Source organism: Pelecanus crispus, chromosome 16, assembly GCF_030463565.1.
Source record: "Pelecanus crispus isolate bPelCri1 chromosome 16, bPelCri1.pri, whole genome shotgun sequence".
NCBI lineage: Eukaryota > Metazoa > Chordata > Aves > Pelecaniformes > Pelecanidae > Pelecanus > Pelecanus crispus.
This window is the reverse complement of record NC_134658.1, coordinates 6,077,114-6,092,907: the sequence shown is the minus strand read 5'-3', so window position 1 is coordinate 6,092,907 and position 15,794 is coordinate 6,077,114. Positions and strand designations below refer to the sequence as shown.

Below are 15,794 nucleotides of genomic sequence, written 5' to 3'. Positions count from 1 at the left end.
TCCCCACGCACAAACATCATAATTTGATAGGTAAGATTATTTGGTTGTTGAGGACAATTTATGAATCCATAATATGAACATTACTATCTTCTCAGTATTCACTGTCCTTTTGGTAAATTGAACGCTTCTCTGTTAAGGTAGTTCTACTTTGAGACCATTTCAAACTGAGCGCTGTGCTTGCATGCTGGGGTTTGCGATAGTAACAATGCATACAAATGGGTAGAAAGCCACCTACTGGTGACAGAAATATGTACCAGACAAACACATGCAAAAAAAACTCCAGTTCACTTATATTTTAGGACATTCCTCCTGCAAAGCCAGGCTATTTGGCACAACAGTATTTTTCAAGCCATCTGTGAAAGGGTCGCATTCGTGGTGATAAATTGCACCCTCCTCACGCGCAGTATCAAATTGCTTTACCAGCTTTTACCCAGGCCTAATAAAACTCAGTTGAGTATCCTCACCAGCATTTCAGAAACTCCTGAACAACATTCAAAGGACTTTCCCAGATGTGCAGAGCGCTGCTCTGACTTCAGAAAGATCGTGATGCAGGAAGATCTATAAAGATCTAGAAAGATACATTCAGCCTTTCCATGGGAGCTCTGTAATCATGTGGGTAATTCAGACAGAGCCAGCATGCCTGGTGAACTTTCTGTAGACAAGAAAAAGGTAACAGCTCAAACAGCAACTTAGAAATTGATTTAGCTAACTGATGCAGTGTCTTTGTGTGGTTTGTAAATGCAATATATCTATTTAGTTTTCATCTGTTTCCTGCAAGACAAACCCTTAGGACTCATACTCAGGATAAGAATGACCCAGAACTCCTTCCACGGTTCTGCCCTGGCCAAATGAACACAATTAGCTTGACACTTGTTACCAAGTCCCTTGTCAGCGTTAACACTCAGGGAAAATACACCAAAGGCTAGGAATTCACCCATGTTTTCCCCTCAGGATGACATGCCACACTGTAAATGCTGATGCTCGGATTTCCAGCTTAAACCCCCTCCCAAGCAGAAAGACCTAAGCTCAGTGATCTCAGGCAGGGCGAAACACAAAATAACTTTCAAATTAGAGATCCCCTGCCAGCAACACGTCCCCATCGACTCAGCCGAGGGGACCAGACGCCTCCCGTACGTTCCTCCGCGCCAGCTCCAAGGCCGTATCGGGACCTACACGGCTCAGGCTCGGCCCAGCGTCACATGACCCTCGCTCAGGGAGGCCCGTTATCCCCCCGAGAGGCCTGGCAGGCCCATGGCACCCAGCCCAGCTCCGGGCGAGGCCGGGGAAGCCGAGGCACCACCAGCCTCCAGTCAGCCGAAGGGCGGGCGGAGGGGCCGGGCCGGGCCCGCCCGCCTTGGCGGCCTCCCTCAGACTCGGGGGCCACCATTGCTTTCCTCACGGTTTCCACAGTCCAAAGGGGGCCACAGGCCTTACGGCGGGGGCTCTGCCGAGCGGCCCCCAGGACGGGGAGGCCCAAAGCCCGGGCCCCGCGCCCTGAAGCAGCGGCGACGGCGCGGGGCGGGGGCGGTGCCCATCCGTGACTCGGCAACCCCGAGCGGCGGCTGCGGCGGGACCGCCCCGCCCCGCCCCCCGCCTCCCATTGGCTGAACTTCCGCCCCTCCCAACAGGCCTCCCTTAGGGACTGGCCTCCCATTGGCCGAAGGCTGCCTTCCCTCATGGCCCCTGATTGGCTCATCTCCAGCCACCGTCCGTCTTTGGGCGGATAAGGGGAAAAAGAGGCCGAGTCGCCTCGCCCACCCCGGCTTCCTGCCTCGCGATTGGACCAAGTCCTTGTCACTCTGTTATATGCGTCCTTTATTGGCTGGAGGAGTCTGTCAGTCGCTCTGAGGGTATTTTTCCCTCCGGTAAGCCATCAGGATAGGGCCGCGCTGCGGGGGAAGCACAGAGCGCGACGAGCTGCTGCTTCTTACCGTTGCACCCTGAGACTTAGCTTTCCCTTTTCCAACAGCCTATTTGCCAACGAGGTTGCCAATCAATTGTGAGGGGCGGTACTTCAGCTCTAAGCTGACAGAGGAAATTGAGCCCACCTTCTTCCGTTTCCGAATGGATAGCTGAGCTGTCCTTTTATTTTTATTTGTCTCTTCCATTGGGCAACCTTGCTGTCGATCATAATAAGGGGCGGGAAGCAGCCCAGAAGGACAGTAGGCGGGAGAAGAACAAAACCTACTCAGATATTGGCCCACAAGCCATCAATTCACGAAGCCTTTTCTTTGACGGGCTCTCGCGGCCGTCAATCAAGGGTGTGGGCGGGCCACCCGCCAGCGTGGGGCGGGACAAACTGTCTGATGCCGCCATGGGCCTCCTCGGCCGTCCGTCTGTGGTTTTCCGCTGCCGATTGGCCGAGCAAGCCGTCATTCCGGCGAGGTCAGCCGCTTGATTGGGCAGCGCTGGGAGAGGCGGGGCGCTGCGCGGCGGCTGCGCGGGGGGACGCGGCGGGGAGGGACGGACCAGGAATTATTTTTATTTCTTTGTTTCCCGGGGAAAAAAAAAAAAAAAAAAAAGCAGGGGAAAGAAAAAAAAAACAACAAAGCCCCGCGCGAGGGAACCCCCCGCGGGGGCGGATGGTGCTGCCGTGACCGGGGCGGGCCGGGGCAGCGCGGGGCCGGGACGCGCGGCGGGGCCCGCCGGGCCGGGCTGGGCTGGGCCGTGCCGTGCCGGAGGCGGCCGGGAGGATGAAGCGGCGGAGCGCGGACTGCAGCAAGCTGCGGCGGCCGCTCAAGCGGAACCGCATCACCGAGGGCATCTACGGCAGGTACCGAGCGGCCGCCGGGGTGGCGGGGAGGGACGGGGGTGGGGGGGAGGGGGGGACGCGCCGCCCCGGTCCCCGCGCGCCCCGGTCCTCTCAGCGGCTGCCCCGCCTCTGTCAGCGGGGGCCGCGCTCGACATGGCGCCCCGGCTCCCCTCGGGCGCTGCCCCGCCCCGCCGCCTGCTCTCGCCGCCGCTAGGCCGCGCCGGGCCCGCCGCCCCCCCGCCATGGCCGCTCCCGGCTGCGGCGGGGCCGGGGGAGAGCGCGGGGCGTGGGGGGAGCTGCTGGCCAAGGTCCTGTCGGCGCTGCCTGGAGGAGGCAGCCGGTGGGAGCCTCCTCCCCCCGCCAGACCGCCGCCTCCCGGGGCTTCGCACCCTGCGGTGGGGCGGGGGGCCCCTCTCCTGTCTCCCGTGGCAGGCTTCCCACCCGGCTCGCTCCCGGCTGGGCTTTCCCAGGGGTGCCAAACCTGCGTGCCGCCGTGCTTCGGCGGCGTGGCAGAGCAGGCTGGCGTCTGGGCCGCTGGCTTTTGGCGGGCGGCAGCCTCGGCGCTGAGGTTAACCTGGCTTTCACGTGGCGGCGAAGGGCCCCGTGCCGTGGCCTCCGCAGTGGAAGCACCACGAGAGCGATAGGTCTAGCGGTGAGGGACGCGAGCAGGAACCTGCGCGGGTGCCGCCTGGAGCAGGGATGGATGGCCTTGCGGTGGTGAGAGCACAGTGGGTATCGGACTCGCCTCTGACCTACGAAATAGCAAAGGGAGCTGTAGTGAAATGAGATCCGCGTTGCCAGACGCGGGAAGTAGCTCATCGGTGCCTGGGAATAAAAGCATGCTTTCCAGGTGTTTACGCGCAGAACGCACCGAAACACAGGTTCCTAAGCATTTGCTTGTTGTGAGCATATTTTAAAGAGTATTGTAGAGCTCTGGCTTCCAGGGTATCTAAGTATGCCAATTTTTATATGAAGTACAGTAATTATTTCTGAATAAAGAGGAGTTTGTTTTAGTAGAGGCTAGAAAGCTGGCTTTTGAAAGTTATAGTGAGCATAATGTCCCATTTCTGTTTCTAGTTGAGTTGAGGTTTATATGTGCAGTGGCTGGAAACTCGAGCAAACTCATACAATGCAGATGTTGGCTTTGCATGAGGGAAACAGTTGATGGTGAGCTCTGACTGTAACAAAATTGTCACAATATACTGCTCATCCTAGTTGTAGTGAATCTCCACTTGAAAGTAGAGGGCATCTTGTTGCTTTAGACTCCCAGGTTTTGAGAAAACAGTGCTTAGAACATTAAAGAAAAAACCATCTATTGCTTAGAAGTTAATATTTAAAATGACTAGTCTTAAGAAAATAACCCAAATGTAAGCAATTTATTATATAATTAGTTAGTTTTCAAAAGTCATTCCAAATCACGCTCTCTCCATTACCTTTGAGGTGACTGGCTGGAAAAGAGGGGTGAGAGAAGGAAGGAAAACCAGAAAAGGATGAGAACACCACCAGATGAGGAGTGTGTTCAGCGTGTAGAGCTGTTGTAGTTGCGTGAACAGCTCATAGAGACATCTGGCTTCTTGTACTAACTTCTCCCGGAATGCTGTAGTTCAGAAATAGGACTTTTAGCCTTTGTTTCACGTGGCATTTTGATAAACAGAAGTCGTCAGTGACTTCAAAGTATTGTCCCGCAGAAAGAAAAGAGAAACTGGTATGAAGGCTTGCCTCCTTGGAAGTCTAACCAGAGAGAGGTACCTCTACATGGATTGTGGCTCTTTTGTTTCTTTTGCTCTCCTCCTTTTCTTTTTTCCCCCCTCTTTTCTTTCCCCCCATAATTCAGAGAGATTACATACAGGTAGCTTCTCATATAACTACAGATTTCTAAATTCTTGTCATTAGTATAGTTATTTACTCAACTTATCTTAATTGTCACCATCAGCTTACACAAACCCAGTAAATACAGTTATCAGTAGGTAGCATCGTAGTGTTGTAAGCAAAGCAGCTAGGCTGAACAAACAGCATGATTGAGATACTTAACTCTTGTAGGGTTTTTGTTTGCTTTTTAAATTAAGATCAATCTTCCCATCCTTGTTCCCTCTCCAATCTTGCAATGCAGAGCAAGGCACAGCTGTCACTAACAGACACACCTGAGCGTAGTTGAGAGCTGCAAAGCTGAAGAGTTCTGGAGCAGGTGAAGCACTGAAGGAGTTGTCCTGCAGTAAAACTCTGGTGGCAGGGTTCTCTACATGTGTAAATCTGAAGCAGATTATAAGAAGCGATAGAAAAATAATTTCTAGTCACAGAACAGAGCTAGAAATGCAAAATCCTGGGTTGCATTGAAAAATGTGAATATCCTGTCTCCCTGAATGTTATTTTTTTTGCCAACTTCTGCAGTATCCTTTTTAACAAGTTTGCTTAAGGGTTCACAACCTTTCTTATTTGAAATTTTACAGCTGTAGTTCTTTAAAGTACTTTCCCCAATATTCACCACCTGAATTAACTGGACTGTTTGGCCTCAGCCCTTCATAAACACTTTCAAAGTTATTCCTGACCAGTCTTCCCCCCCCCCAACCCCTTCCCCACCAAATTTTCAACAGCTGCTCTCCCTATTCTTCTTTAGACTGCTTTTTCCATTCTGCTGTTTTTCCTTCCTTCGGCTTTCTGCCTTTTTTTACCCTTTCAGGTTAGTTTTACTCCCCATCTCCAGCTCTCGGGTGCTTCAGGCTGTGCACAAGTGCTGCGTAACGTGGCACGCCAGCGCTGCCCTGAGCAGCTTTGCTCCTGTGTGCTGTGACCGAAGCCTGGGATGCCAGCGGTGCAGTATCGCTGCTTCAAGTGAATATTGCTACCTGTACTCTGAAAAACCAATCTAATATTATGTGCAAGCATGGTAAAGACTTGTGCTGTTTAGGACTATTGCAGTATCTGGGGAAAGAACGTTGTTATAATTAAAGCACAACTGTGCTTTCAGTAGATCTCCAAAACCAACAAACTAATGGTAAGAATTGTGAGATGTTGTTATTTCCACAGTTGTCCTGGTTTTGGCTGGGGCAGAGTTAATTTTCTTTCTAGTAGTTGGTATAGTGCTGTGTTTTGGATTTAGGATGAGAATAATGTTGATAACACAGGGGTGTTTTCGTTACTGCTGAGCAGTGCTTGCACAGAGCCAAGGCCTTTTCTACCTTGCGCCCCAGCAGCGAGCAGGCTGGGGGGGAGCACAAGAAGTTGGGAGGGGACACAAGAAGTTGGGAGGGGACATCGCCAGGCAGCTGACCCCGACTGACCCAAGGGATATTCCATACCATACAACATCATGCTCATATAGAAACTGGGGGAAAAGCTGGCTGGGGGGCGGGTCTGCTGCTCGGGAACTGGCTGTGCATCGTCAGCAGGTGGTGAGCAATTGCATTGTGCATCACTTGTATATTCTTTTATCATTATTATTATTTTCCCTTTCTTTTCTGTCCTATTAAATTGTCTTTATTTCAACCCATGAGTTTTACCTTTCTCCCCCATCCCACTGGGAGGGAGGGAGCACATGGCTGCGTGGTGCTTAGCTGCCTGCCGGGTTAAACCACAACAGCAGTGTCCACTCCAAACTTTGCCTTTTACACTTTTTACGCTATCCATTGCCATTCTTTTACAACGCTTGAGTGATTAATATCTCATACCTTTGACACTGTGCCTGCATTAAAACCTTAATTGTTAATTAAAGTATTCATTGCAGCTTGTCATCAGTTAAGCAATTAAAGTTTACTTGTTACTGCTTGTTTCTAAGTCTTCTCAGTCCTCATCCTTGATCTATTTAAAATCCTTCAGCTTTATTGCTGATACTGCTTGTCTTGGCTCTACTGAGTCATATTGGCACTTGGTACCAATTTTGTAGCTGGTTAAGTTTCAAGATGAATTCCACATGTTACTGGCTTAAGTTACGCTGTCACGTCAGCTGACTTATGCTATGTATCACGGATGTCCTGACAATAGTCCGTAAACACTGTATGTTCCTTTAGAATTAGGATTTTTTTAGCACTCTGTATATATATTGCCCTTCATCGCAGGCATTACCTGTGCTGGCAGCCAGGTGAGTGCCTGGGGGGATGTGTGTGTGTCTGTAATCTCCGGGTGGTTACGGAGGTCCCCGCCGATGGCACAGAGGCAGTCTGTCTGTGCCCCGGGCATCTCCAGCCGCGCCGCGTTCCTTGATACCGTCATCCCTTTGCTCAGGTACTCGCGCGGTTCTGTGTGCCACCTAACTTCTCATGTGCCTTATTTCCAAGGACTTGATTTTTGACTCTGCTGACAGCCAAATAAACTGTAAGGAAAAACAGTTTATTACTAACTCCAAGAATGTGGCCTTTTTTAGGCTTTTTCTTTTTTTTTTTTTTTTTTTTTTAAATCCATAATGATTCTTCCTACTGATTTATTCTGGCACTTTTTTTTATAAGCTTCCTACATGGGGAAAAACATTTTCTTCTCAACCTGCCCTGGAGGTCTGTAACAAACCAGCAGTGCTACCTTTTATGACTTTAACTTAAATTCAGGTCTCAAATCTAATTTAGCTTACATTTAAATGTGTTCTACTGTGTCAACCCCAATGGTACATGTAATATTGCTTCCCTCTGCCAGGGACTTTCATTCCCTGCACACTGCAATTCCTCTAGCTTTATTTTATGCGTTCTGGATTCGGGTCTTTTCAGCTGAGTTACCATAGTGGGCTAACAGTTTCGCTTGTTTCAGTACCACAATACTGATTGCTGATTATATGCCTGTGGTTCAGCAGTCTGTTACGCTTGCTTCCAGAATGACTGTAAGAGTTTTCTGTTTTGTCTTCTGTTCCTTACATTTCCATAGTTCAGTGATTGGTGTGTTCTGTGCCGTATCAAGAGACTGAATAAGTAGTCAGGGAGGTTTCCTGGGATTCTTTACATTTCTCTTCCTTTTCAAAAATGTAGTTGGCAAGTATTTTGCCTAAGTTTCCAATATGCATACCACATCCCAGCAGTCATGTTTTCTCTCTTGCATACTTCCTGTGCTCATTCTGGACTGCTTTTTTTTGTCCGCTAGCAATAATCTTACCTGTGTCTATATATTTGTGTCTTGACATATGTAAAGCTTTTTTATCTGAAAATCTCCAGTGATGGTCAGTCGGCATCCCCAGTGTTCTGTCTGGCATTGGATGGGTAACCTTGAGATGGTGGCTGTTGACTATTTGGTAATTTCACACGCGTGCTGAGCTTCACCTTTCTAAAGCCTGCCTCTGCATTTGGTGCCCTGCCAGCCTCAAGATGCCTTCCACTCCGTTGCCTTGTGTGAGTCAGGCTGCAAAATGAAATGTGCCATCAATTCTGCTAAGATTCACTTTCCAGCTTTTGGCACTTGCTGATAATAGTGGGGTGGAATGGAGGTTTAATTTGCTACCAGTTTGGATTTGGGGAGCATAATTTTTTCTAGTGTTTTTTTTTTTTTAATATTTTTACCTTACAGCAAGCACAATATCTGTTTCTGTGGGGCAATAAAAAGAGAACAAAGAACAGGAGGGGAAAAAAAAAAAAAGGAAATGGCATCTGGCACTTGAGGCAGGGGGGAGGAGGAATAAGGAGGAAAATTATTTGTTTGAAAATTCAAAGGGGGAGCACAGCCACTGTTGGGTTATGAATAAATCTTTATTTTCAGTATACATTAGCAATCAATTGACCTTTCACAGAATTTGCAGCACTGTAATCGCTGCTCCTTCCCGTTTGGTACCCTGCTCTTCTCATGAATGTGTCCATCCTTCCCCCTCGTCTTGTATTACCCTACAAGATTAGACACCATATGCTAGTTTTATAGGGGAAGCCCTGTCCTCCTTAAACCTCTGTCAGATCACTGAAGTCAGATTTTTTTTTTAACATGTGTCAGAAAATTGGATAACCCAGATTTTAGGTATTTATCTGCAACAATCTTCCCCTCTATTGAGAGCAAACTTGGAATTATAATTGGCATTATGGAATATATTTGAGCCTTTCTACTATAAGGGCTACAGAGGTTAGAAAGCACTTCGCCTAGTGAATATTATCTCGAAGTGAGGATACTGACGCAGCAGCTATCAAAATTGGAGAAGTGTGCGGATGTGCCCAGAAAGATCAATGACTATCGGAGGTTCCCAGCACCAAATGGCTGGTGCTGGATTCCGAAGGAGCGCCGGCTGTCTCGGTTGTAGGATGAGCGTGTTGGAGCGGAGGCGCGGTGGGGACAGAGACTGGATAACAACAGGAACGCGCTGAAGGGAAGAATGGTGTCGGGAAGGAATCGAGGGATCGAAGGGCAAAGATGAAGTAAAAGTGGCCAGTACAAAGCAGAGAAAGGGAGGAGGGCTACTGCTAAATTTTGTTAGTCATTTCATTCATGTGATCTTATATGAAAGGTCTGTTGTATGAAACATAAGCCTGTTTTTCTTTGGGGGTTTAATTCTCGCTGGATGTTTTTCAGCTATCACTAATTTAAGCGTTCACTGAAGAGGTGTCCGTTCACTAAGCACTTGTAAATTAACCGATGAGCCGTGTGCTTGCCAGGAACAGCAAATCTTGGTGTGCAGCGTGCCTTTATGGAAGAAGGGAAGCCGGGATGCGCGTTCCTTTCTTCCGCCTACAAAGCCTCATTGCCGTCTGCGGACTGCAGCGTGCTGCAAAGGCACCCGAGCTGGTTGTAACCCAGCTCTGTACGTAACTCTGGCAGCGTGGAAGCCCAGCGCAGGTTGTAAAACCAGCCCGTTTCGAGGAGGGAGCCGATGTCTTTAGGCTGCTATCAATATCCATTTTATTTTAAAGCTGGGCTGGAGTGTTTAGTTGTGGACTGCAGTCTCCGACCCTGCAGTCCTGCATGCTTTAATTGGGGGCAGGGGGACGCAAAAACCCCCAAACCCAAAAAATGCCCCAAACAATTGATGGCATATAGTACCTTTATGACGTTTTCTATGAGCGCGTGTGTGCATGTGGACTCATGCAGCTGAATGCATATGTAGAATATGTTACACAACCGTGTTTGTTGCTGAGGCCAACATAAGTGGATGAAGTCTTTTATAAAAGGAAATAACTTTCTTGTCTTAGTCTTGTACTCATTAAATTCTTAATTGCTTTTGAGTCCTTCAGATTACTGAGAAGTAGGCTCTTTGATTTTGTTGGGAAAACCTTATTACAAATGTTGTATTGTTGCAATTCCAGTGTAAAAGGTGGTAAATGTCACCACGGCCTTCAGATTGATATGAATTTAATATTAGAAATCACTTTAATGGCTGTATTACAGAACTCTTATTCAGCAAATGCTTTGACTTAGAGTGGCACTTAACACTTGAAAAGCATTAGTTCTGATAACCCTAATTTGCTAGGAAAAATGTAGTCTCTATGGATTTCAGTGGCAGAAAAATAAACAATAGCCGTAACTTTAACCCAGGAAAAAGTGCCTACGCAACACAACTGCTTTTCCAGCTAAACAGACAGAATAATGGTCGCCTCGGTGCAATGCCTTTATATATTTTCTCAAATCTTAAGAGCTGCACATGCACAATCCAACAGCACGATCAAAATGAACACAGTGGTGGCTGCGTACCCAAGTGTCTGTCCTTTTATGTCCAAGTATTCTCTGAATGCAGCTGCTTTTTACAGATTTCTCTTGAAGATTTAAACTTTAAATAAACAGAGAACAGCAGCATATGCAAGCATAATCTGTCAGGACAAACGTCCATTTAAGGTTTTTTTGGTGGGTTTTGGTTGGTTGGGTTTTGTTGTGGGTTTTTTTTTCTTCTTTATAATACTTATGCTGCAGTTTCATTCTTCTCCAAGAGTAATTTTTGACTAAGTCGCTGGGGATGGTTCTGTAAAAACTGAAAAAAAGCAGTACCTTAACTTTTCCGAGTGCGTGTCATTAATTTTGTTTCCATTAAAGTGCTTCCTGTAGCCTCTTTATTTGCATTTTTATTTTTTTTAGTCCCATTAGGTTAAACTCCAGATACAGAATATTCAAAAAGGTGGGTGGGGGGAGGCCGGGGTGGGTTAAATGTAGGAATAGTTGCTTGTTTGTCTCAGACTTCACAAGTGTATTTTCTATGAAGTCTTTGTTTAGCTTGTGCTGATTTAAAGCATACACTCATGTGAGGACATTTGAGAGCATTTCTGTAAGTAGTTCCACTGAAGCAATTCCTTTCAGGGGATCCAGTCACAGTGAAAACCTCGGCACTGGGCTTTTGGGGAGAGCCTGGTAGCATCCAGCGGGAAAGCCTAGCAGAAACTCTTCCCCTGGGGGAAGCTGCAGGGCCAGGACAGTTGATAAGGGTCGCTTTCAGGTGTATGCAGTTCATCTTTGATTCGCAAGAAATCAAAGTGTTTGCCCGGTCGCGTGGTTTGGAAGCTGAGCTCGTGTGACGAGCGACGTGAGGGGTAACTGCACGAGTAGTCCAGTTGCTTCTAAACCTCTGCTGGTACCTAACCCTTTTCATGCAAGTTTTGTATTTTGTATCTTCTCTGAAGCTCTGAACAACTTCCTAAAAAAAGCCACGTGTCCGTGAGCGGTGCAGAAACTTGACCCTACCTGGCACTGTGCGTGCAAACTCTTGGCAACTTATCAGTAAACATTCCAGGGCAAAGTTCTACTGGTTTTGTTGGCAGTGGCAGTATGATAGAGGAGGAAAAATAAGTTACTAAAAAGAAAAAGAACTGCCCTTGATTTAAAAAATAAAAAGATATTTAAAAACCCCACCTTTGTTGTAACCCAATCCAGTGCAAGGTAGTTGCATTTTGGGGTGCTGGAGTAACACACTAGATCTCTGGGTGCTGCGTTTTGGGGGAAAAGGGGCTTTGCTGTTTCTTTCTTAGCAGGATGGATTGGGCTGGTCTCTCAAGTGCTCTCGTGTGTGTTAGGTACGATCTCAAAATACTTTGAGCTCTGTAGCCAAGAAGGATCATTGATGGTTCAAAATGCAGGACTAAGAATAAGAGAATGTGGCTTTGAAATAATTAAAAAAATAGAAGTTAGACCGTCTGGTCTCAAGTCTCATGTGCCTTCATTTTTCTGTTGTTTTTGAGGTTTTTTTTTTTAAATGGCTGCATTGACTTTAATGTGAATGTTTCCAAATATCTCTGACAACTCAGTATCAAAACAGTCTTCCTAATTGCTATAGTTAGAGGCTTAAAATATATCTCAATTTATTGGTGTTGCAGTTTGTCTGTGTTAAATGTGGAAAATGAGTGAACATCTGCAGTCTGTTGAGGAGAGGGAGCACAGAAATTCCTGAGCTCCAAGTGCAAGAGTGCAGGCTAGAAGAGCAGCATTTCAGCTGTGGCAGCGTACCTGTTGGCAAGACTTCACTTTGTAGAAGTACGCTGCAAAGCTAAAGGGAGGTTGTCGCTGAATGTCTCGTAAGAGCAGCGAGCCTTCTTTTTCTTTGCTACTGCAAAAACAAATGTAATTAACTTCATTAGACCAGGCCTGATTTTAATGTAGTAATAAAACTACCTATTTTGTAGAATTATTTTGAATGAGGTTTTCTTACCTGTGTTATAGTTGTCTATAGTTTTTATTCCTGAACTGTTAATTTAAAAAAAAAAAAAAAAGTCAGTCTCTCTACTGGAAATACTGACCTGAAATGACTTTTTTTTTTTACAGTACTTTTCTGTATCTGAAGTTCCTGGTAGTGTGGGCCCTAGTACTGTTGGCAGATTTTGTCCTGGAGTTCAGATTTGAGTATCTGTGGCCGTTCTGGCTCTTCATCAGGAGCGTTTACGATTCCTTCAGATACCAGGGTTTGGTAAGTATAACACAAAATTACTGTCCCTTTGTAGGGAAATCCTGCAACGTTTCAGGGCATATCCCATGTTACACAACTAACTTAATGGTGCTGGTGATCATTTTCACGAGAGGAGGAATTTTCAAGTGACTAGGTGACCTGGGCTCAAGTCTCTTCTCTCTGACTACCTGTTTTATCTGTGGCAAGTGGAAGTGAAATATATAGCCATCAGATTTTTGCCATAGGAAAATATTGTTTGAATTCTTGAGATTAGTGAATTGGTTTAGATCCCTGTATAACAGGGTTTTCTTTAACATAAAACAGAAGCCCTTGCCTGTTTAGATATTTACTACTCTCTCGGAGAGTAAATGATGCTGCTGGTTGGTTGGTTGTTTTCCAGAAGGAGAATATAGTAATTATAATATTATATCAAGAGTGTAAATGAAAGTCTTCAAACAAAATAATAACGAATAAATATAGCTGTTTGGAGATTAGTTGGAAGAGTGGATGGGCACAAATTCTCAAGTTGTGCTTGTTCTCTCTTAATTGGCCAAGTTTCTACTTTTGTTGGCTAGGCTGCTCCATTTCTTTGCCCTGATTATAAACAGCACTAGTGTTTCTATGTTGAAATCATTGTGGTGTCACCATTAATAAATAAACTGGTAATATTTGCTGGAATAAACCAAAACACCCTTCTTTTCCCCCACCCCTCCTTTCTTTTAGGCCTTTTCAGTATTTTTTGTTTGTGTAGCATTCACATCAAATATAATATGTCTGCTCTTCATACCAATACAATGGCTGTTTTTTGCTGCCAGCACGTATGTTTGGGTACAGTATGTCTGGCACACAGGTAGGTCACTATTTTTGATTTATAACTTACTGCTTTCAATATGTATCTTCCAGCTTTTATTAGCATGCAGAAACCCTCTTCTATTTGTTACCACGTTGGTTTTAATGCACTTTTGTTATAGTTGAAAAATGTTCTTTTGCTTCTGTTAGTATGCCAGTTTGCACTTGATTCATGTCTGGGTGGATCTTGTAGTAATCATTAACACATGACCAATGGAACTGAAGGTGTATAAACAGGAATTCCAGAGCAGAAAAAAAAAAAAAAAAATCCTGACTTCAAAACACTTCTGCAGTAATTCAACAAATACAGAGTACATACAAAAAGTTGTGAAACAGTGTTACGTTCTTCCTACTCTATTAGTGTGTTCTTAATTTTGGTTATTATAATAGTTTAAATTCCTATTAGTCAAATCTTTGTGTCAACTGGATTCAGTTTTGGAGCAAAAAGGCTGGTAATACCAGTGGCTGCCCCAACAGTTTGAAATGTGTGGAGAAATCTTCTCCTTGCCCCCCCCCCCGCCTTTTTTTTTTTTAATCCTTGGTTGTTTGGGTCTGTATTTTTTTAATAAATCCTGGGGTTTTGGGGCAGCCATTGGATTGGGGGGAGGTGGTTTATTTTGCATGAGCACTAATACTTGACGTGGGTTACGTATATGTCTTTCCCTCAATCAAAAAAATTCAGGAATGAAACTTGATTTTGTTGTTGTTGTTGTGGGTTTTGGGGTTTTTTTTTAGTAACTTTTCCCTGCCCAAGTCCTTGGGATTTGGGACTTTTTTAGCATTTCATGTTAGACTTGCCGTCAGATCACAAGAATTTGCAGGATAGCATGGATCATTTCTCAGCTTACTGGTGAAAGCAGTCATCTTTCTGACAAGTTAGTCATTTATACTGATGACAATGTGGGAGCTAATGGAATACACTGTGAACCAGTTGCTGCCCAATTTAAAATACGTAAAAAATCTGGAGTTATTTTTAGGGTTGTATTAAGATGTTAAAGTGTTATCTGAATTTGTTGTCAGGGTCGATGTTTAGAAACCCTAAAGGAAAAACCTGATGGGACAGTTTTAACTGTAGTTATTGAGCTTGTTTAATACCTTAATCATTGCAACCTTAGGGATTCTTCTTTTTTAAATGCTTGTCTAAGGTGATGGGAACTTGCTCTTTTTTTTCTTGGTTTGGGTTTTGGGTTTTGTGGTTTTTTTTAGGAAGTTACAATCTTTTTAGGTGGTATGTCTACCTAGCTGAAATGTTGAGTCCCTTTAAGCTGACAGTTTCTGCTATAGGTTTCTCATTTATGCAGAGTGCAGCTACTCAAGAGAGACCAAATTAGAGACAACAGTAAATAACATCAGGGCCTCGGAGTAATGCTCTTTTTAGTTTTGAATTTAAGAGCTGTTTCCAAATAAGCACACAGTATGTTGATGTCAGTATGTAATCAAAAAACTTTGTTTGGTTTTATGAAGCTTGTGGCATATAACTGGAATTGATTTGTGGAAATTTACGGTGGCTATATTGCATGCAACAGTGGCGTTTCCCATTGGCCAAGAGGATGAAGACCTTAGTTTTGCTTGGCTACTATTTTACATTCTCACCAGTAGTGCTGGAAAGAGAAATCAATACCGCGTCCTAAATGTGCCCCTGATGGAGCGTTTTGAGTCACAGACTGGTGTCTGCATTACTGTATATGGAGTAACCAGTACTGTGCTTACTCACTCCTGTTTTCTCAGCTGATTTGCTCGCTGCTGCTACTCAGATATACCTAACTTGGAGTGAAAAAGTAGTCCAAGCTTACCACTTCTGACTCAAAGATCATAAGCTGTTACATTACCTCATCTTCTGCAGTTTCTTCCATTTGTGTTCCTTTTCTGTATAGGGTTTTGTGCCAAGCTATTTCATTAGCTGTGCATCTGTTATTTTTCACTGATGCCTTATAAAAGTAATAAAGCAAGATAAGGGGACAAAAGTTTTGAGTTGGTTTAAAATAAAGACATCCTAGATACTTTATTCTGAAAAAAACCTCTTACGGTTCCCTATATGTGTCTGAAAAGTTCCCTTGTCTTTTGGAATGTTTTAAAAATAACTTTAAAATATTTGCTGTTTGTAATACATTACTAAGGTGTTTCTCTCTTTTCTCTCACTAGAGAGGGGTGTGTGCTTACCAACAGTATCACTGTGGATACTTTTTGTTTATATCGAAGCAGCCATTAGATTTAAAGATTTAAAAAACTTCCATGTAGACCTTTGTCGTCCATTTGCAGCACACTGGTAAGTGGGTTTTTTCCCTCCTTTTCCCATTAACCTTTATTTCACCACAGAAATAAATATTCAGGGGTTTTTATTTTGGTTCAGGGTTTGGCTGTTCAGTTCTCCCCTTGCACATCTGTCCTTAAATATTCCACGAGAAAAGTACGCTAAACATTAACCAAGTGCAACCTTCCTGA

The 15,794-nt window shown here is 45.0% G+C and overlaps 1 protein-coding gene across 2 annotated transcripts in view; it reads left to right on the top strand.

Annotated features, from left to right (window-relative positions):
• Positions 1-2,693: 2,693 nt before the first annotated feature.
• Positions 2,694-15,794, top strand: part of MACO1 (macoilin 1) — a 30,995-nt gene continuing 17,894 nt past the window's right edge. For both annotated transcript variants that reach the window (XM_075721992.1, XM_075721991.1), the window contains exons 1-4: positions 2,694-2,773; positions 12,383-12,524; positions 13,227-13,353; positions 15,495-15,618. In XM_075721992.1, coding sequence (XP_075578107.1) covers positions 2,694-2,773; positions 12,383-12,524; positions 13,227-13,353; positions 15,495-15,618 — 473 coding nt within the window. The remainder of the gene's footprint in view (positions 2,774-12,382; positions 12,525-13,226; positions 13,354-15,494; positions 15,619-15,794) is intronic.